The sequence below is a fragment of the Canis lupus genome, chromosome 12 (genome assembly GCF_048164855.1).
Source record: "Canis lupus baileyi chromosome 12, mCanLup2.hap1, whole genome shotgun sequence".
Lineage (NCBI taxonomy): Eukaryota > Metazoa > Chordata > Mammalia > Carnivora > Canidae > Canis > Canis lupus.
The window spans coordinates 43,433,947-43,454,762 of NC_132849.1; the positions used below are offsets into that span (position 1 = coordinate 43,433,947).

The 20,816-nt window shown below is 40.6% G+C and overlaps 2 protein-coding genes across 5 annotated transcripts; one reads left to right on the forward strand and one right to left on the reverse strand.

Annotated features, from left to right (window-relative positions):
- The first annotated feature begins 21 nt into the window (after positions 1-21).
- Positions 22-3,577, forward strand: LOC140601916 (coiled-coil domain-containing protein 121-like). 4 transcript variants are annotated; one of them, XM_072771373.1, is made up of 2 exons: positions 22-487; positions 1,111-3,577. In XM_072771373.1, exons 1-2 carry the CDS (start codon positions 126-128, stop codon positions 2,069-2,071), a joined length of 1,323 nt encoding a protein of 440 aa, XP_072627474.1. In that variant the 5' UTR covers positions 22-125; the 3' UTR covers positions 2,072-3,577. The 4 variants fall into 4 exon arrangements, with proteins under 4 accessions (XP_072627474.1, XP_072627477.1, XP_072627475.1 ...); XM_072771376.1 differs by having other exon boundaries at positions 167-491; XM_072771374.1 differs by having other exon boundaries at positions 359-821.
- Positions 3,578-6,674: 3,097 nt separating this feature from the next.
- On the reverse strand, positions 6,675-20,816 carry LOC140601928 (zinc finger protein 512-like). Its single transcript, XM_072771415.1, has 5 exons — positions 20,549-20,816; positions 14,103-14,204; positions 13,112-13,175; positions 11,906-12,003; positions 6,675-8,703 (listed from the first exon to the last, which is right to left on the reverse strand). The coding sequence occupies exons 1-5, from the start codon at positions 20,696-20,698 to the stop codon at positions 8,395-8,397; spliced, it is 723 nt and encodes a 240-aa protein (XP_072627516.1). The 5' UTR covers positions 20,699-20,816; the 3' UTR covers positions 6,675-8,394.

Below are 20,816 nucleotides of genomic sequence, written 5' to 3' on the forward strand. Positions count from 1 at the left end.
GGCAGGGGCGGGGAAATGGAGGGCAGGGGAGGAAGGGGAGGACCCGGGGGACAGGCGCTCACCGCCGCAACGGAACGAAGGGTCTGGGAGAGACGACGCTCTGGTCCCCAGGAGGGCAAGACGAGATGCGGTCCCCAAGGCAGGGCGCCCCCAGGTCGCAAATGAGGAGAGTGCGCTTCTCCTTCCGCCCCCAAGGAGCGGGGGACGGAGCCGCCGGGGAACTGGCTGCTGGGCCTTATTCGGCAGCCGACGAGGTTCAGGAGCTCAGGGCTGGACAGGCTGGGACTGGGGCGGAGTGCGACCCCGGGGGTTGCTGGGCGGCGCCGACCCCCGTGGAGCACAGAACCGAGAAACTGCGGAAACGTTCCGCAAGGGGGCGCCGCGTCCGCGCGTCGGGGGCCCCTGACTCGAGCGCTCCTTCCTTGGCGGTCCCCCTCGGTGAGCCTCACCGTCGCCTTGGAGACGGACGCTCGGATTCCGGGAGCAAGTAGGTACTGAAAGGGGCGCTTTTCCCTCCACGGAAGTGTCCCCGGATACCGGGAAGGGGCTGGAAAAGCCGGGAAATGTATTGCTGCTCTCGCCCACCTCAGCGGGTCCCGTCGCCCTTTGTGGCTACTGCAGTGTTCAGTGAATCTTAAACTCGAGGTTTCACACCCACGCGCTGCCACTGCTGGCGTCGTTTAAATTCTCTGAACTTGTTTTCTCCTCTCTAAAACGGAGGGAATGCCTTACGGGGGTTGTAGTGAATGCGTGCTTGTAAATTGTAAGCCACATTCATTCATCTCTACCCTGGTGCCTCGCAGAGTGCAGAACCATAATAGGTACTCAAAAAATATTTTCTCATGTGAATTAAAGTATACTTGTGCATTTTGTGTTTACTAAACTTTCATTAAGAATTGATGGGGAGGGGCAGCCCGGGTGGCTCAGCGGTGTGGCGTCGGCCTTTGGCTCCAGGCACGATCCCCGAGTCCCGGGATGGAGTCTCAGGTCAGGCTCTCTGCCTGTGTGTGTGTGTGTGTGTGTGTGTGTGTGTGTCTAATGAATAAATAAATAAAATCTTAAGAAAAAAAAAGAATTGATGGGGGAATGTCTTACTTGTTCTTCCTTCAGGTTTGCTAAGGACTCTAGGAGTTCCTCTCCACCGTATCTTAGTTTAATAAATGATTTTTTCAAGCCAGAGAAGCTAGGCAAGTCAGAGATGAGGTTTAAAGAAAAGGCAGTGGTGGAAATGACAAAGCTGAACAACCAAATAAAACAAGCTCAAAGCCAGCAAGAGTCACTAATGGAGGAAACCAAGCAGCTATATGCTGAGAAGTTACTTGTCCAGACTGAAAACAAATTCTTCCTGGAATATCTAACCAACAAAACTGAAGAGTATAGAATTCAGCCTGAAAAGCTGTGGAACAGCTATTTACAAAAAAGTCAGGAGATTGAACAAAGGAGACGAGACTATGCCTCCAAATATGCGAAACAAACTTCAGTGTTTAAAAGGGAGCTTTTGCAGAAGGAAAAGATCCAATGCAACTTAAAGCAGCAGTTGCAGACACTGAGGAAAATTTCACTGTTAAAGGAGAAACAGGAGAGAGAAATCCAGATATTACAGGACGAGAAAAAGAAAACCCCAGCTGAGACAGATGCCAAGAAACAGGAAATCCAGGTCCAGTTACTCCAGGAAAAAGCATTTCTAGAGAAACAACTGAGTGAGCCAGACATGGGGCAGTTGGGAAAGAGGAAAAGAAAGGAGCTTGACGGGAAGGCCCAGGCCTTGGAGTTGGAAGCAAAGCAGTATACTTTTGAGTTCTACCGTGGCATCAGGAGAGAGAACCGGGAGTTACGGAAGAAGTTACTGCAGCAAACTCAGCAGTGCCAGGAGTTGCAAGCTACTAAAAGCCAGTTAGAAAATCAGAAGCAGCAGCTGCAGCTGGAACAGTGGTATGTGGAGGGCTTAATCCAGGCGAGGCAACGATTGCAAAGAAGGCGTAATTGGTGCCCAGGACAGGATGCTCCAAGGACCACATTAACACCTCTGAGTACCAAACCAAAGATTAATCCAAACCAATTCCTAAAATAACACTGCGTAAATAAAGACTGGAGCAAGTATTCTTATAAACCGATGGCTGCATAAACTTAGTTAGGAAGGCTTTAGGATCTCAGATTGCTATGGCAAAGTATCCATCATGATGTGTTAGTGTGAAATATTAGGTGCATTTTTCCAGCAGTACTGCTGGATATTTGTGCCACCAGCTTCCTTTAATTAGATTTTTCCTTAATTAGATCTTGTTAATAAATGGGATGTTCCTCAAATCTCTAGATAACACCATTTCCCAAACACCAGTACATTAAACTAGCTCAAGAGACCACCTGGAGGTAGTGAAAGGAAGACAGTGGTGTGATTTATTTCGTGTGGCCAAGTTAGATTTCTAAGAGTAGCATTTCAGATTGACTTTATATAATACCTTCCTCTCTGTAAACAAACTGCTTATCCTCATGCCTCCTGGCCAGCTCCACACAGAAAAGGGAAAGTGATTAAAAAAAAAAAAAAACACAAACAACAAAAAAAAAAGGCAAAGTGCTTTTAAGGTCTTTTTCAAGTTTGCACCACTGACCAGGCAGCTGCTTCTATAGTTTTGTCAAGAGTGGAAAAGTAATTTAAGCAATATGTTCATTAAGAGCTAGGCAAAAAAAAAAAAAACACTGGGCAGAATGACCTTTTGTCTAATGCTCAGCCCCTACAATTTTAGCTTTGAGTAAATTAAGGGAAGAGCAGATATTAGGTCAACTCTTAACTTTTGAAAAACCTTTTCTGTCAAGAAATACATCTAGCATTAATGAGGTAACTGAATGCCTCTACTTATTTCAGGAAAATATGTGAAAAACGTTTTAAAATATTGGGACAACTGTAAAGAGTCTTGTGCCGTCTATTTCCCTAACAACATTCTGAATTCTAAGACAACGAGTAAGATTACTTAAATATAAGTACTTCAGGTTTAGGTCACTTCTACATTTTCTTACTATGTGTGTACCTGATAGTACATTTTGAAATGCCTTTTATAATTAAAAGTGCCTTATATTTATGTCTATTGAGAAGAACAAGCTTTGTGCAGTGGCAGTATCCATCATAGCCAAAGAAGTTTATTGCTAATTTAGAAGAACTGGAAATAATATTTTTAATTAGTAAGACTTTTATGGTAGTTTTTATTTTTATTTTTTTTATTTTTTATTTTTTTATTTTTTTTTTTATGGTAGTTTTTAAAAATTTTTTTGCACTGAGGACATATAGACGGTTAGACTAGTTATTTATTTGCATGCTGAATCCTAGTACAGAAATATAATCCCACATTTTAACATTGCTCCTCTATGGGAAAATAAAGTCAACTTTATGTAATCCAGAAATTGTCAGTGATTAAAAACTTCAAAATAATTTTCCTGAGTTTTCAGTTTCATGCCTAGGTAAAAATGAATTCCTTTAAAATTGTGGAGTAAAACGTTTTTTCTCCCTCAATGCCTTCACCGTCTACCTTTAACAATGTTTTTAATGTGTAGCTTATTAGAAATAAAAACCTTAGATTATACTGTATCCGTTGACTTTTCCCCAGTAACGGATTTCCTGTTTCATCACTTTTCTCTTACTACTGCTTCTGTATATCTCATTCATACTAGTATGGATATAATAAAACCAATTTCAATACAGAAAGTAGAATTTTAGATAGTATGCAGGTAACTTAACCTTCAGTTCTTGAGCCGAAAATACAGAAAGACTGAATCTGAAAAATATGGTAACCAACACAAATTTGAAGCCTTATTCTCTGTAGATGCAAAAATGTGCCAAAAAGCGTAGGAAAATACATACCAAGGCTCGATAAGGAGTTAGAAAGCAAGAGGGATTTAGAATCTTAGTATTCTGCTGTTAATTTCCCTCCTGCCTTTGCTGTCCCAGTTACCTAAGTGGGGAGTGGATAATTTCCATCTCATACGTTTCTTTTTCATTCCTATTATCCCAGATCATGTATCTGGTGTATTGCTGCTTTACGTCTGTCCCTTTCCAAGTGAGGCTTTGAGAGCCTGAAGACTATTTAGAGAGTGAATCATCTGATAAAGATAATTTGAAATGCATACCTGCAAGTGAGCAGTAGGCTGGCCAACTAATACTTCAATCTACTTTGAATCTGCTTTGCAATGAAGAAAACTAAACACAGTGATGTTACAGAAAGTGCATTTAGGTGGAAAAGGACCTCCGAGGTGAAATGTAGGTTAAGACCTAAATGATACAATGAAGCCTACCTTGCAAAGCCCAAGGAAGAAGCCATTCCAGGCAATGGGAACAGTGTATGCAAAGGTCCTAAGATGGGAATGAGCTTACTAGGTTCCAGGAACAAAAAGGTCAATATGGCTAAAGGTTAGCTGGGGAATGGTCAGAGAACAAAGGAGTAGGGGAAGAAGAGGCTAAATGGGTTGGCAGGAGGAGGAGAAGGCCTTGTGGGACAAGGAGGGAGTGATTTGGATTCTAAGTGGAATGGGAAACCAGCAGGCTTTGAGCTGGTGAACGAGCTCTGATTTACAAGTTTAAAAACTCACTAAGGCTGTTATGTGGAGTGTATCCAAACCAGTAAAAATCAGAAGGAAACAATTAGGAAACTTATAGTCTAGGCAAGAGGTGATGATGGTTTGGAGTAGGGCGGCTGAAATAGACGTAAATAGAAAGAAGAGCAGACTAAAGGGTGAAGGGAAAATGAAAGGTTGAGACAAGTAACATTTCTAAGGTGTTCCCTATTAAAGGAGGTGAGCAGAACAGTTTGTGGGCACTGATTTTTTAAAAGAAGTATTTCAGACACAAAATACAGAAGATCAGAACAAACTCACTATCCACCTTAAGAAATAAGAACTTAAAAATTCACTTGTAGTCCTTCTGAGTCCCAGAAGCACTGTCCTAAATTTGGTGTTTATCATTCCTGTGCATGTTTTCATGCCACGTATACATATACATATGATATTAAACTATAAATGTATACTACATACACATATTTACATATATAGCATATAAATATATTTTTATATATCCATAAACCATATAGAGCATTGTCTTTAAGCCTTTTATAAATGGCCTACTTCATGTATTCTGTAACTTGCTTTTCCCAGGAATTATTTTTGAGATGTATTCATGAAACAAGGAGCCTTAATTTTATCGCTGTATAGTATTTCAGTATATAACTGTATCCCGATTTATCCCTTCTCCTGATGGAAGATTAGATTAGTTTTAAAGTAGGTTAACAAAGAGACCCAAGAAGGTATAGTGCCTCAAATAACAGATCTTTTTTCTCTTCAGATAGATGTTCCTGGTTGGTGATTAGTTCTTCACGGGGTGATTCGGGGCATCAACCATTTTCCATTTTGTGCTCTGCCACCCTCTAAAGCCATTTTATCATCTGCATCTGGCCCAAGGAAGGGGGAAAAGAAGCATAGAAGTACACTCATTTTCTTAAAAATTCTAGCTTGGATGTGACACCCTCACTTCCATTCACATTCTACTGGAGAGAAGTGAGTTGGCTACCCCTTCGATACAGGGGCAGGGGGTTAGAGAGCTGGGAAACATAATCTAACCATTTGTCCTGTAATCCTATAACTCTGCAAGGTGAGAGCAGATTATGGTGGACAGCTATTCGTCTCTGCTATGTGGTATCAACCGTACTACAGTATCATTCTTTGTTTATGTCTCCTGGTATACCTGGGCAGGAGGATTTCCCTCTGTATATACCCAGGAGTAAAACTGCTGCATCTTAAGGCATATTTTCAGCTTGACTAGATACTAACAAATCGTTTCCAAAGTGATTGTACCATGTTACATTCCAAACCGTGCATGAGAGTTCACATTCGCTACAACCTGGCTATGTTCGATATTGTCAAATTTGTATTCTAATGAACTTTGTTTAAAAACTTAAAAACTCAGTAGAATGATTATGATACTCTCTACTGAGACTTGCTGAGACCTGGCCTCAGGAAGGAAAAGTTTTTTTTCACAAATTTTCTTTCTTTTTTTTTTTTTTTTAAGATTTTATTTATTTATTCATGAGGGACACGAGAGAGAGAGAGAGAGAGAGAGAGAGAGAGAGAGAGGCAGAGACACAGGCAGAGGGAGAGGCAGGCTCCATGCAAGAAGCCTGATATGGGACTCGATCCCCAGTCTCCAGGATCACAACCTGGCTGCAGGCGGCGCTAAACCGCTGCGCCACTGGGGCTGCCCTCTTTCTTTATTTAAGAGAAGGAGAGAGAGAGATAGAGAGCATGAGCAGGAGGAGGGGCAGAGGGACAAGCAGACTCCCTGCCGAGTGAAGATCCCGACGTGGGGCTTGATCCCAGGACCCCAAGATCATGACCTACACCTAAGTCAGGTGCTTAACCAACTGAGCCACCGAGGCACCCCAGGAAGGAAAATTTTTTTAAAGTGCCTACAATGGCACTAGATGAGACTGGACAAGTTTCCTATACTAATTCACTTTAACCTCAAACAAATTACTCGTTTTAGCCAACACATTTCAGGAACTAAAAAACTACTGAGACACCGCATTTGGTACTTATTTCAAACCCACCTCCATGTCTAGCCATCTTCTTATCCCCATACACTGTGTCGGCAAGGAGTCGGGCAGCAGGTTGGAGTCAATGAACACCTGGAAACATCATTCTAACCGACAGTCATTTATTTCTTTTGTCATTGCCCAACATTCCCCAAGTCTTACTCACCAGAAATTAATATAGCTTCTTCATTTCTCCTCCCTGACAATCCTCACCTACCGAAAGGGTTTCAAGGGAGCAACTGCCAATGAAAATGAAAAGGTAGACTGGACATACCACGTCATTGACCTGTTTCAAAACTATCTATCTGGCAGTATCCAAATCTGGTTTCAGTGCTCCCTTGTTTGAAAGTGGTCTTCACAAAAGCCCACATTTTAAAGCTATGTGGAGCAGCACAGAATACAGAGTTAAAGAGCAGTAACAGCCTTTCAGAATTTGAAAAGGTAGTATTTATCCATATCAGGGTTAAGGGCCCTTGCTTTTTATGTGGCATATGCCACAAAAGTTGGCAAGAATATATAAGACCAATATTTATGGAAGAGGGGAAGAGAATCTAGAAACACAACAGAGCTGTTCTAAACAATGCTCCAGAGAAAGCCAGCCTTGAAGAAGAAAAGTAGCCCACTAGACATTACCAGGTAGGCATGAGGTACAGAAAAGGAATTTTTCTTTCCAACACCAGAGAAATACCTACATCTGGTGTCAAGTCTCAAGATATAAAGAGGATAAACGCCACATACAAAAGAGGACAGAGGACGATATTCTCAGAAAACTCCAAAAGACAAGACGTCGGCTAAGGGGAGGAATAAGGACTTAGCGTGGTGTAGACGAACAAGTGAGGTCAAGCCCAGGGGAGACGGAATGTGCCCCTTGGCTGCCAGTCTATGGCATTACTAGGAACACTAGGATTCTGTGTCAAAACATCAAGTGCAATGCGGTAATTCTTCATCCTTAAAACTGGGGGTTGGGAGTTGAGGGGTTGGGGGTGGGGCACAAGCGCCCAGAGGACACTGATCATAGCAACAGATGAGGACTCAAGCCCTAGGAAAGTCAAGGCAGTATTTATTGCTTCGTCTACTTCCTGCTTTCCAATCATTTTCATGTTTGGGACATTTTGATGTTTGGGCTGCTTTTCATGCTTGTGGGTCTAGCCAGTCACTGCTACTTGGGACAAACGAAACACTTCCCAGTAAAACCAGCATAGAGAGGTTCTAGCTTTTTCATCTTAAGTCCATTTTCTTACTTTCAATCCTAAAACCACACTGAGAGAGAACAAACGGCCTCCATAAAATCTGTTACCCAGGGAGACAGGATAAGCTTATTACATGAGTGACAACAGTTCTAGCTTCTAGGATTGTTATATCACAAATACAAAATGATAAATCAGTATGATTCTTAAAAATTAATTTGGAATTGTTTTATAAGCGAAATGATGGAATGACTAATCAGTGGAGAGTCCAAGAACATTCTATAGCCCGGGAAGGAAAAGGACAACCAAATGGGTTTCTCAGTTTTGTACAGAGCAAGAATGGCCCACAGTTGGCCTGAAGAGGGAGCTCTTTGGGCAAAATGAGAGAACAACAAGAGGACTCCAATGAGGAATAGCAGGAACACCTACCCAAGAGGGGGTGGGGGGGGAGTGGGGTAAAAGTGAATAAATAGAACAGTGAAATTTACACAGGAGGAAGGAGCTGAGAAAGTCACAGCCTTACACAAACAAAAGAGTACATTTCTCCTCGCTCAGCCCCAGTGACTCAGTCCTCCCAGCACAGGTCCCCGTGACAACAGCATCCCATTTGCTCTTCTAGGAGCTTTCACACTGCCTGCCTATTTCCTTCCTCGTTTATGATGAGTCTTTGGGGGCTTTACTTTCTGGAACTGTGCTGGCACTGGCTCCTGCTCCGGTTCCTTATAGGAGGTCGACACTAGCAATTCCTCGTTATTCCTCCTCTGATCCTTCCCTACTCTAAGACTCAGCTCCGCCTCAGGCAGCTGGATGCCTGGCTGCTGCAGCCTTCGCAGAGACCTTCTGCTCCTGTGCTGCTGTCTCCGCTTTTCTTCTTCCTGCTGCCGCTGCTTTATCTTCATTAGCTTTTCAAAGCTTTTGGTGGTGGTTGGGTTTACGACGAACCAGTCCTACAGAGGCAAAATGGAAAAATTATCCAGTCAATACACAGTAGAGAGCACAAGGAATGGGTTTGGGAAGAAATTCTTTCGTTTTTGAAAGATTTACTTATTTATTTGACAGAGAAAGAGAGCATGAGGAGGGGGAGGGGCAGAGGGCAAGAGAGAATCTCCAGCAGATACCCACCCCTCCCACCAAGCATGGAGCCCTAGGCTGGGGCTCGATCCCGCGACCCTAAGATCATGACCTGAGATGACATCAAGAATCCCATGCTCAACCGAGTGAGCCACCCAGGCGCCCTGGGTGCGAGAAGATTTTCTAAAAGGCACGGCTAGGGCAGAACACAGTAAGAAGGAAACGGATAGGGAACCAGAGCTTATAATTCTGTACTTTAAATGGGAGAAATTCAATACAGAATAGTGAGTAGTCATTATAAGCATTTATTGTGTAGCACACGATTTGGGGTACTTCATACTTCAGTAAGTGAACTACAAAGTCTGTTCACTTAGCATCATCCTACTTATTTATCTCCTTTGTAAAAATCTCATGAGCTATAAAGCTTCGGGCCATAGGACATTTTTATTTCATGAAAGTATAGTGGTTAAGGGCATGCATTCTACAGCCAGACCGTCTTAGTGCAAATCTCAGCTGTTTCTGGCTCTGTGACCATGGGGAAATTACTCAACCTCTCTAAGACTCAGTTTAAAAAATTAACAGTTGAGGAACATGCAATCCAATTATGAAACACTCTTGGGGAAGGAAGGAAGGAAGGAAGGAAGGAAGGAAGGAAGGAAGGAAGGAAGGAAGGATGGATTTCAATGGAAATCAAGTGATCTGATCAGTCTTCTAGGTCTAACTACCGATTCACAGGAAATACCCTGAGAGAGGACCACCACCACCACAGGAATGCACTCAGCAAAATCCAAAATGTGTATACATGTGACAAATGACCGTTTCTCCAACATATAAAAAGGGGGAGTAGGGGAAACTTCTAGACCTACAATTGAGATATGCTTTCAATATAAAAAATACACATTGTATTTCAAAGACTTAGTATGAAAAAATGTAACGTATCTCATTAATTTTTATTAACTACATGTTTAAAAGATAATATTTTAGGTATACTAGGTTAAATAAAATATATTATCAACATTAATTTCACCTATTTTTATTTAAAAAAATTTTTAGAATGTGTGTACTAGGAAATCTGAAATTATATACAGACTCACATTACATTTCTATTGGATAGCACTCTAGATTAAAATATACAGTACATGGACATTTTTTTTCTTCCTCCTGAACAAGCCAACTCTGAAAAAAAATTATGAGGCAATCAAGGAAATTTAAATAATTTCAATAATGACTAGGTATATGATGATATTCAAGAACCATTCTTTGCTAATTTTTTAGGTGTAATGATGGTTGTGCTTATACAATTTTAAAAGTCCTTATATTTTAGACACACAGATCAAAAGAAGCAGTGACAGTTGACATGGTATGTGGAATTTGCTTTAAAATAAGCCTTTAAGGGACAAGAAAAGTGGGTGTGATTATAAAGGAAAAGAAGATTGGCCACACACTGATGTCTGTTAGGCTGTTCATTATACTATTCTGTCCATTTTCATGTATTTGAAAATTTCTGTTGAAAAAAAGTAGCTTCAGAATATGTGAGGCAGAGAGGGAGGAACAGAGTGAAAATCTTTTACCACCACGTATAATTTATAAATATAGGCACAAATCATTGAACTAATAAGACTTGGAGAACAAACTCCAAACCAAGTGAAATTTGTTGTTTCTAACTTTTTAAGAAGAAATTGGAGAAATAGGCTCACTACATAAAGGCTGGATTTTGTTAGGAGATTAATTATCTTTTAAATACTTCCTGAAGTATTTACACTATTACTATGAGAAAGATATGACCGACTGCCTTCCAGAGGAAATCTCAGGTATAGAAAGCGATTCCCAAAGCTTAAACCTGTAAAACAACAGAGACCACATTTCATGACACTAACTATAGCCCATAGCGTTAAGAACTATTAAATGTGAGGGCAGAAAACAGTTGACGGTGTTTGCTCTTTTTCCTTATTAGGCCACAATAGCTTCTGCGGTAAGATATTCCAAGAGAATGCACACTCTACTCCTTAAGCTTTTGAAATACAGGTATTTAATTACACAGGAAACAATTTCTCTATTGACCTGTATAACTAAAAACTTGCCCCAAGAGAAACCTCTTGACTTTCTGTACTTAAAGTATTTTTATGCAGAATTGATTTTTTATTTTATTTATTTATTTATTTATGTATTTATTTATGTATGTATGTATGTATGTATGTATTTATTTATTTATTTATTTATTTATTTATTTATTTATTTTTTGAGAGAGGCAGAGACATAGAGGGAGAAGTAGGCTCCCTGTGAGGAGCCTAATATGGGACTCCATTCCAGGACCCCAGGATCATGACTTGAGTGAAAGGCAGACGCTCAACCACTGAACCACCCAGGCACCCCAGAATTGATTCTTTAATTTTGAAAATTTACAGACCTTAAGAAAAGTGACAAGAATTCAGTGAATCCTAGATTTACCACTGCCTACCTCTCTTCCCTTTCTTCCTTCTTCTCTTCCTTTTGCTGAACCATTTGCAAGTTATTTGTAGACATATTTCATCCCTAAAAACTTTAGCATAGATCTGCCTGAGAACAAGGGCCTTCTGCACAGCTACAACACAATGATCACATTTGGGAACATGAACATTGACTCATCACTGTTATTTAATAGAGCCAGTATACCAATTTCTCCAGTTTGTCTCACTGATGTCCCTTATCGTCATTTCTTTGCAGTATTTGAAACATTAAAAACAGATTGCTCAAAGGCCTTAGAATAGGAGAAAACAGAAGTACAGAGACTGCTATAAAACAAGAATTCTACAGCTATAAACTCAGCCCAGTGCCCAAACTCTTGGTTTAACTGAATTTAAAAGAATCACAAGAGCCCAGGGGTGCTCACACTTACAGTGATTTCAAATGCTTTCACATAAAAATACAATTACACATCTAATTTCACAAAGTATTTTAACTCTGTCTCTGGTAAGCACTTTCAAATTCCTTTTCTCAACAGTCCCAGCCCATAAAAACGCACAAAATCCACTTTTGGGGGCGCATACGTATGGGTTCCACAGGATCACAAAAACATGGCAGGGAAAGCAGGGACCTCACCTCAGCATGGACAGAGTTGATGTGATACTTGACACCACTCTCTGACACAAATTCTTTTTGACACAGAAGACACTTGTATTTTCCAGCCACAAAGTTTCCTTGTTTTCAAGAGAGAAAGAAAAGAGAATTACTCGTAAATTCAGGAACACATACCTGAGCCATGTGGGAGATTGTTAAGAGACAGAAAGGGCGGGGATTTTACTTCAGCAAAGAAGGAAGAAAATCCAAAACAGCAATACATTTAGGAAAACTCGGTTGGGCAGACTATCACCACTATAAATCTATCCTACTTATAATTCTATACGTAATACCCCCACCCATTCAACACAAACTGAGGTTCTCCTTCTTTTGCTATAAAACCTGTCACACTTTTCTAACTTCCTTGTTTCTTTCCCTTCCTGGTTCTCTTGGAATGACTCTTGGACTCCTGAGGTTCACCAGAGGCACCAATGCATATAATTCTTCCCACCATAATCCACTGTTTCAAAGAGTGCCTTGGACATCCAGAATTCGAGAAGTATCATCTGCAACACCTAGGTTAAGGACTCTGAAACTAAGATCATGATGACAAACTCCTAAGCATTCCTGGACAGATGCGGTTTGGATGTCTACACTCCCGTGCTGCCTTGACTCCTGAAGCTCTGAGTGCCCATGGGGCTCCTTTTGTGTGAAGAGATATTTCTGAATGGGAATTAAAAAGTTACAGCAGTTTGTAGGGCACCTGGGTCAACACAAAAAAGATTCAGTGAGGTGAACAGCCATCGGCCTGACAGCAGATAGAGCCTACTTCTCATCCCCAGAGGCCAGTATAATTCAGATGGGAGTAGAGGATCTTCAACAATCCAGATAAACACATGTAAGTTGATTCAAGAAAGTTTAAGGCCCGATAAGATAGGGAAGCCCCAAGGCAGGAGAGGCTCAGGTGGAAGATGTTAAATCCCTGGTAGAGACTCAAAATTAATAATGTATTTCTCCAAATTCCTTAACTGATAAGACTTCAGGCTATGTTGGCTTTTCCTGTATCTTGAACATATCCGGGCATCCCCTCTAATAACAGACCAAGCATCTTTAGGACATGAAAAAACTAAGCCAGCCTCTGAAGATAATGGCAAACAGGACAACTAGCTGTTCATCTAAACTGAATTCTCTTCCATGTCAGACTATTTTAGACGTCATGTTAAGATAAATTGTTCAGAAAGTTACAAACCAAGGTACAAGAGCCCAGGTGAGCTTTAAGGCCTGATACACTACTGTAGACCGCTTCACAACCCTGAAAAAGAGAAGAAGAAATCCATGAAAACTATAGCAAACTGCATCCTTCTCTTAGCAACCTGGTCATTTATTTACACTGACCAGCCCTACATTTGGAGGAAGAAGCCCAATAAATCACGTTACAAACCAAACAGGAAAAGAATTCACACACAAGCCACAAAAGCAAAAAAGAAAAACCAAAGAAAGGTTTTAAAACAAATGGTGAACAAGTTGTTGAGAATAGCTTAAGATATTCTCTTCCCTGCTACTTTTTCTCTGACACTCTGAGAAACAGAAAATTGCAGTTAGATATTTTTTTAAAATCTGCCTTCTTCAGTACAAATGTGTCTCCTATTTCTTATATATTTGCTTCTTCCCAAAGTTCTGCATATATGGTTGTGGTAGAGTAGAAGATGGCTGGAAATTCTCTGCCACTCTTTCCTGCAAGAAGTGGAGGCTACTTACCCTCCCTTTGAATCTGGGTGAACCCTGTAATTCCTCTGACCAATAGAATCCCATGGAAATGATGTTGAACAAATTCTGAAGCTAGGCCTTAAGAGATCTGCGGCTTCCATCTTCGTGTTCCTGGGATACTCTGAAAAGTCAGTTGCCATGTGCCCTGCTGGTAACCCACTACACCCTGATGGAGAGAGGCCATGTGGACAGCCGAGCTCCCAGCTCAATTGGCTGCACAGAAGCCATCTTGGACATCAGGTCCCATCTGAGCTTGCGGCTAAATACAACCCACGAATGATCCCAGTTGTTGCCACGTACGACAGGAGAATGTTCTTTGAGCCCTGGCAGAATTACTGATTTATAGAACTCTGAACAAATAAATAACTGAGGTTTTAAGCCACTGAGGTTCATGTACTTCATCATGACGGAATAAATAACTGAAACAGCAGTTTGATAAACATTTACGGAATAAAAAAATGAGAAAGACCACCTGGTTAGGGCACTGAATGCGATGGTATTTCTTGATATCTGACTTCCATTTGTGTAGCACTTCCTGGCTGAAGGTAGGCAGCCCAGGGCGAGTATATTTTAACTATGAGACAAGAAATATTTTATTGGAGGAACCCAACTTCCAACCAAAATACCCCAAAAGTTTCACACCCAACTCTTCAGGTTATGTAATTCTGGAGTTCGACAAGCATCCTTTCACGTGCAAAAAAACTGTAGTAGGTATGAGCCTTTAAGTACAAGTTTACCCAACACTGGTAAGTATAATTTTCTATAGTTTAATCTTAGAATAGTTGGATTTTTACCAGAGGGCAGGATACTTTCAGATATGGCACTTCATCTATAGTTTGAAAAAGCTACTGACAGAGCATTTATACAGCTAAAACACTTGTTACAAAAAAAAAAACCAGGGATACAAATATGTACTACATGTAAATTATTATATGTATACATAAACACAAGGTACATACATACACGCACATATATAATACATTTGATAGAAATATATGTAAATTGGGAAAAGGCTAGAAGGTTATAAATGAACACGTTAACAGTAGTCATCTCTGGGTGGTGGAATTTTGAGTGGTTTTAATGTCTGTTCCCTGCTCCTCTGCATTTCTCCTTTTTCTTCAGAAGTGTCACGTTAATTCTGGGTATTTTTAAATTCAAACACAAACACTGAGATTCAACCTAAAAATGTGAAACATTTTAAAACAAGAATGTGAAAATAAAAGATGTGAGAGAACTCAGGGGATGGAATACACTATCTTTCCTGATACTGCCTGAGAGGAGAATTAACTATTCCTCGCACTTGCCTTCATGTGCTTTGACACAGGTTAGTCTCTTCGCAGAAGTACTGCACACTAACGATTGCGCGACTGGAGCTCCAGGTTAGTCTCTTCTTAAAACAACAACTGTAGTTTCCAGAAAAGTGACAGCTGGCACTTGGAGAGACAGTTCTCACAAAGCCCACCACAAGTAATAGCTATGTTTCCAGTGAGAAAACAATCCTCCTGCTTGAAAAATTTAAGTATCTGAAATAGATACTGAGATAGAAAAACAGAGCCAAAGCCCATAGAGGTCAGGGGAAGTAAGGAAGTCACCTTCAGGAAACGCTGACAAATCTATAAAAGCAATCAGAGCACAGAGCTGGCTTCATTTGTAAGTACCTCCTCTCCTCTGCAGCTAGTGTATATGGGACCATCTAAAATCCTTTTATAGCGGGGCAGCCCGGTGGCTCAGCGGTTTGGCGCCACCTTCAGCCAAGGGCCTGATCCTGGAGACCTGGGATCCACTCCCATGTCAGGCTCCCTGCGTGGAGCCTGCTTCTCCCTCTGCCTGTGTCTCTGGTTCTCTCTCTCTCTCTCTCTCTGTGTGTGTGTCTCTCATGAGGAAATAAATAAAATCTTTAAATAATAAAATAAAATCCTTTTATAGTGATAGCAGAATATTTACATAAGCTATTATATTCATAAACTATCATATTTATGCAGAAATGAGAATAATCTATGAGCACATATGGAGTGATTTCTAGGACAGACTTTTAAGTGAAATAAAGCAAAACACAAAAAAGCATCTATGTAAGAAAGAAAAGAATATAAGAAAATATGCATTATCTGGTTATCCATCCCATAAAAATATAAGAAGGATAAACCAGAAACTACTGAGCATGATTATCTTTGCAGGGAGCAGGGTGGGAACGGGATGGAAATAGAAGGGTATTAGGAATGGGACAGCTGGGAAGAGGGCAGTAGCCCTTCTCTAAGAAGACTTTTGGTACAGGTCTGACTTTTAGAACCACGGCAATGTTTCACATACTCCCAAGATAAATTACTCATTTCAATTAAATGGGATGTAGGGGGAACCCAAAATGTAGTAAGAGTAACACATAAAACTAATGATGATAAATGAGAAACCAAATGAAGTGAGGAAGGAGCCAATCTAAGTAACTGTAAAATAGTACTTTGACTATATACTGTAAGGCTAAAGATTAAAAGAACTATAACAAATATTGTTCTCTAGGTAGTAAATCTGTTTTTACAGGGGTATGGGTTAACAATTGTGAAACTAGGTTATACTAGAACTAAGCAAGTAAGTAAATATATTGTACACTATGAGAGGTCTCTCACTGTTGGAGAAAGAAGTTAGAAATAAGCACAGAGGAAGGCAAGAATGAAACTTGTGTTGGATTGGAATTGAAGGTATCATGGCCTTAAATCTGTACACTGATACCCAGACAGACATGAACACAGAGGGGAGTGAGTAGCTCAGTCAGTTACGCATCCGACTCTTGATGTTGGCGCAGGACATGATCTCAGGGTCATGGGATCAAGCCCACGTCAGGCTCTGCACTCAGCATGGAGTCTGCTTATCCTTCTCCCTCTGCTCCTCCCCCTGCTCTCTCTTTCTCTTCTCTCTCTCTCTCTCCCTTAAATAAATGGATAAATAAAATCTTTTTAAAAAAGAACAGAGTGTGTGCATGTATCCATGAATATACATATAGATCCTAGCTCTATCCACTAAGAGGGCCCAGAAACAATGACACCCTAGCAGGAATGAGTACACCTAGCATTCAAATCTTGGTTTTTATTTTTATTTTTTTTAAAGATTTTATTTATTTATTCATGAGAGACAGAGAGAGAGAGAGAGAGAGAGAGAGAGAGGCAGAGACACAGGCAGAGGGAGAAGCAGGCTCCATGCAGAAAGCCTGACGTGGGACTCGATCCTGGGTCTCCAGGGTCATACCCTGGGCTGAAGGCGGCGCTAAACCGCTGAGCCACCCGGGCTGCCCCAAATCTTGGTTTTTAAATATATTCTCCAATAAAAGAAATCAGGATTCCTTAGAGAAAGGGTTGATTCCAGGGCTGGGACAGGGAATATATGAGATGACCCTATAGCATCTCAAGGTGTCAAAACAAAAAAAAGGGCTCAAAAAATGATAGAAGCATTTCAAAAAGACATAGGAACCCACTTGGAAGAGCTCTTGATGGCCAAATCTGAGACAATTTGAGCTATAAATTGAACAACAATAATAGCACTGGATGATAATGCTACAATAAAATATCCATGAGTCCATATGGATATAAACAGATTAATAGAATAAAAGGACATATCTTTCTCACAGTAGAATTCCAATTAGTAACTATGGAAGAAATAATGGAAACACTAACCATCATTAGGCAAACCACCATAATAATAATTATAATTATTGCAGACAAGAATCACTGACGGATGCTATGGTAAGTGGGCAGAAGTATGATAAGACACAGGCTAGTTGCATACTGTCAATCTCCCCCCAAAATATTCACTAATTACAGGGGGGGAAATATAATTTTGCCTTGGAGAAAATTGGGCAACACCCTCATCAAGTGATCAAAGTTATCAGTAAAAAGACACACCAATATCATATACCTCCTGATACGGTGTAACACTGTGGTATTCTTGACAAAAACATGTAACCCTCAATCCAATCTCAAGAAAACACTAGACAAATCCATATGAGGGATATTCTACAAAATAACCAGCCCGTCCTCTTCAAAAGTGTAAAAAACACAGAAAAACAAACAACAACAAAAAGCCAGAAGAATTATAACAGATGAGAGGAGACGAAGAAGCCACGGTAAAGAGAATTAAATGTGGGATCCTGGTGGGATCATGTGATGGGATCCTATGCTATCGGTTACGGAAGATGTTGACATTAGAGGAAGTCGGGTGAAAAGCATATGGAAATTCTGTACTAATTCTGCAATGGCTGTAAATCTAAAATTATTTCCAAATAAAATGGTTTCTTCTAAAAGAAATATTTATTTGTGAGATAAAAAATATTTATTGGTCTCTGCCCTCAGCTCCTGTTACTAATTAGTCTTTGAACCTGGTTCCCAACAGGGAGCTCTTAAAACACCTAAATTCCTAACTAATACCAGTATTTGACACAAAGCTCACAAATCCCTTGGAAAAGGAGTAGCTTTTATTCTACTGAGGCAATTCTTGGTGGGCTCCTTGGGAGGGGCTAGACACCAGAAAGACCAAGCCATGATTTGAAGTTTGGCACTTTCAGACCAATTCCCCATTCTCTGGAAAGGCAAAGGGACTAGAAATGGAGTTAATCAATCGTGCCTATGTGATGAAACCTCCCTAAAAATCCCAAAATTATGGGGTTCAAAGAGCTTCCTCAGAACATATATATGGCCAAGAGGGTGATGCACCCCCAACTCCACAGGGCCAGGAGCTCCTACTGTGCTTGGGACTCTTCCAGACCTCACTCTATATAAATTTCTTCATCTGATTTTTCATCTGTAGGTTTTATTATATTCTTTATAACAAACCAGTAAATGTGTTTCCCTGAGTTCTGTGAGCCATTCTAGCAAATTACCAAAACCAAGGATGGGGTTATAGGAACCCCAATTTATAGCTAATCGCTCAGAAGCACAGGTGGCAAACTGAGACTTGCAATTGGCATCTGAAATTGGAGCAGTCCTGTGGGACTGAGCCCTTAACTTGTAGGATCTGCCACCAAGTCCAGATAGATAATGTCGAACTGAATTATTTGTAGGATGCCCAGGTGGTGATAGAAAATTGGTCTGTATGGGACAAACCCACACATCTGATGTCAGAGCTTAAGTAGCGTGAGAGTAAAGGAAAACACAAGAGCTTCTCCTAGACAATATTGCTTGTGTTTGCATCAAGAAACATTGGCAGGAAAAAAAGAAAAGAAACATTGGCAGGACACAGAAATCAGTGAGAATGGTTAACCATGGAGACAAGACAACAAGGATGGGGTGAGAGTGAGATACCTCAATGTTAATCATCATTTTGACATTAATGACAACAATGTATAATCTATTCAAACAAATTAATATCTTATTTTATTTTATTTTATTTTATTTTATTTGGGAGGGGCAAATGGAAAGGGAGAGAATCTTATGCAGGCTCCATGCCCGGTGCAGACCTGACATGGGGCTCACTCAATCTCACAACCCTGAGATCATGACCTGAGCCGAAATCAAGAGCTGGACACTTAAGAATGAGCCACCCAGATTCCCCTAAAATTTTCGTTTAAAAAAACAAAATAATTCCCTTAGCCTACACAAAGTCAAAACATAAAACAGATGATTTTAGTAAAGTAGCTGCTAGATAAGACTATCAAAACTTATCAATGAGCTAACAAATATTTATGTCAAATTCCCTACCACAGACCATGCACAGATGAGACGATAATATCACAATGTACTTACCAATGTATAAAATTCACATTTAAACCGAATTTAGATAACCATATACTTTAGTCTGTGGCAGGAAATATCAATAAGTCTGAAACAAGACAGGATGCCTTGATATTCAATTACTCCTTGGACTGATTTTTAGGCCAAATAAGAGGTATCAACTTCTGAGATTTGACAAATTTTCACATAACTTACGACATTCCCATCGCATGAGTGAAAGCCCTAGGCCAAATCTAAACTATTCTTAAAAAAAAAAAAATAAATAAACTATTCTTGTCCATACCATGGAGATGGATAGGTCCTTAGCTCTAATCTTAATCCTTACTGTATATCCTCCAAGCTCTCGAATGACTACTCCCATTAAGTCATATACCCCTTGTCTCCTCTTGGCCAAATAATGTTCCTCTGGTCTTTGATCTGTTTTACACCAAAGGCTTCCAGGGGCACCTGGGTGGCTCATTCCTTTGAGCGTCTGCCTTCAGCTCAGGTCAAGAAGATCCCAGAGTCCTGGAATTGAGCCCCATATTGGGCTCCCTGCTCAGTGGAGAGCCTGCTTCTCCTTCTCCCTCTGCTGTTCCCCCTGCTTGTGCTCTCTCACTTTCTGTCAAATACATAAATGATTTAAACAAAAAACAAACAAACAAAAAGCCCCAAAGGCTTCCAAGCTGGGTTCTGTACCACTCACAAGTACACTTGGAACCATGGAGGTAATGATAAAAGTATCAAGGAGAAGGCCAAGTAGACAAGGCTTTGGGCTCACTACCTCTAGTTATTTGGAGTGACTCCATTTTCAGTTATTTCACATACTGGTGTTTTAGATAAGCTTTCATTTGGAAAAAAGAGTGCGTGGGGAGAGGAGTTCTGTGGCTAGAAAAACAAATGGAAAGCATTAACTAAATATAGACTCCCACACGTGAACTAACAAAGTGGAAACATGCTGGGCAACAACTAAGCAAAAGACTAATCTGGGAATTCTGGTTCCCTCGGGAAGTAGACCAGAAATAATGGGGTTCCTTAAGAAACTTCTGGAACAGACTGTCTCTCTAGGACCCACATGAATCCAAACACTGAAAGTGGATTAAACATATCCCATCTCTAAAAATAAAGAAGCAAAATATCATTTATCATGTACTCAAGTGCATTTACTTTTCCGTACATAAGCACAGTATTAGACATGGTTCTAAATTAATACAAGTTTCTACTTTACCTTCCGATCATCAGGTACCAAATCCTGAAGCACCTTCCTCTTAGGCCATTCCTTGGCCAGTTCAGCAGAAGCCAGCTCCTGCAGGTGGTACACAGCTATCTTGGCAGAACGCCTCTGAACTCGACCCCCACTCTTTGGCTCCAGACTCATCTCTTTTAAGCACTCTGACTGTCCTGACTCTGGAAAGAATGAGATCTGCAAGAATGAGACATAGCAAAACACAGGCCTGAGACCTGTGTAAGGCCTGTGTTAGGTCTATGGTTTAGAA

Coding starts and splice junctions, on each gene's coding strand:
- LOC140601928 (XM_072771415.1), bottom strand. CDS start 20,698: ATGAGTCTGGAGCCAAAGAGTGGGGGTCGAGTTCAGAGGCGTTCTGCC. Junction 13,176..14,102: donor GCATTCAGTGCCCTAACCAG/GTGGTCTTTCTC, acceptor TCTCTTTTTCAG/GGTTGTGAAGCGGTCTACAG. Junction 12,004..13,111: donor CCTGGGCTCTTGTACCTTGG/TTTGTAACTTTC, acceptor CTTGAAAACAAG/GAAACTTTGTGGCTGGAAAA.
- LOC140601916 (XM_072771373.1), top strand. CDS start 126: ATGCGGTCCCCAAGGCAGGGCGCCCCCAGGTCGCAAATGAGGAGAGTG. Junction 488..1,110: donor CGCTCGGATTCCGGGAGCAA/GTAGGTACTGAA, acceptor TTCTTCCTTCAG/GTTTGCTAAGGACTCTAGGA.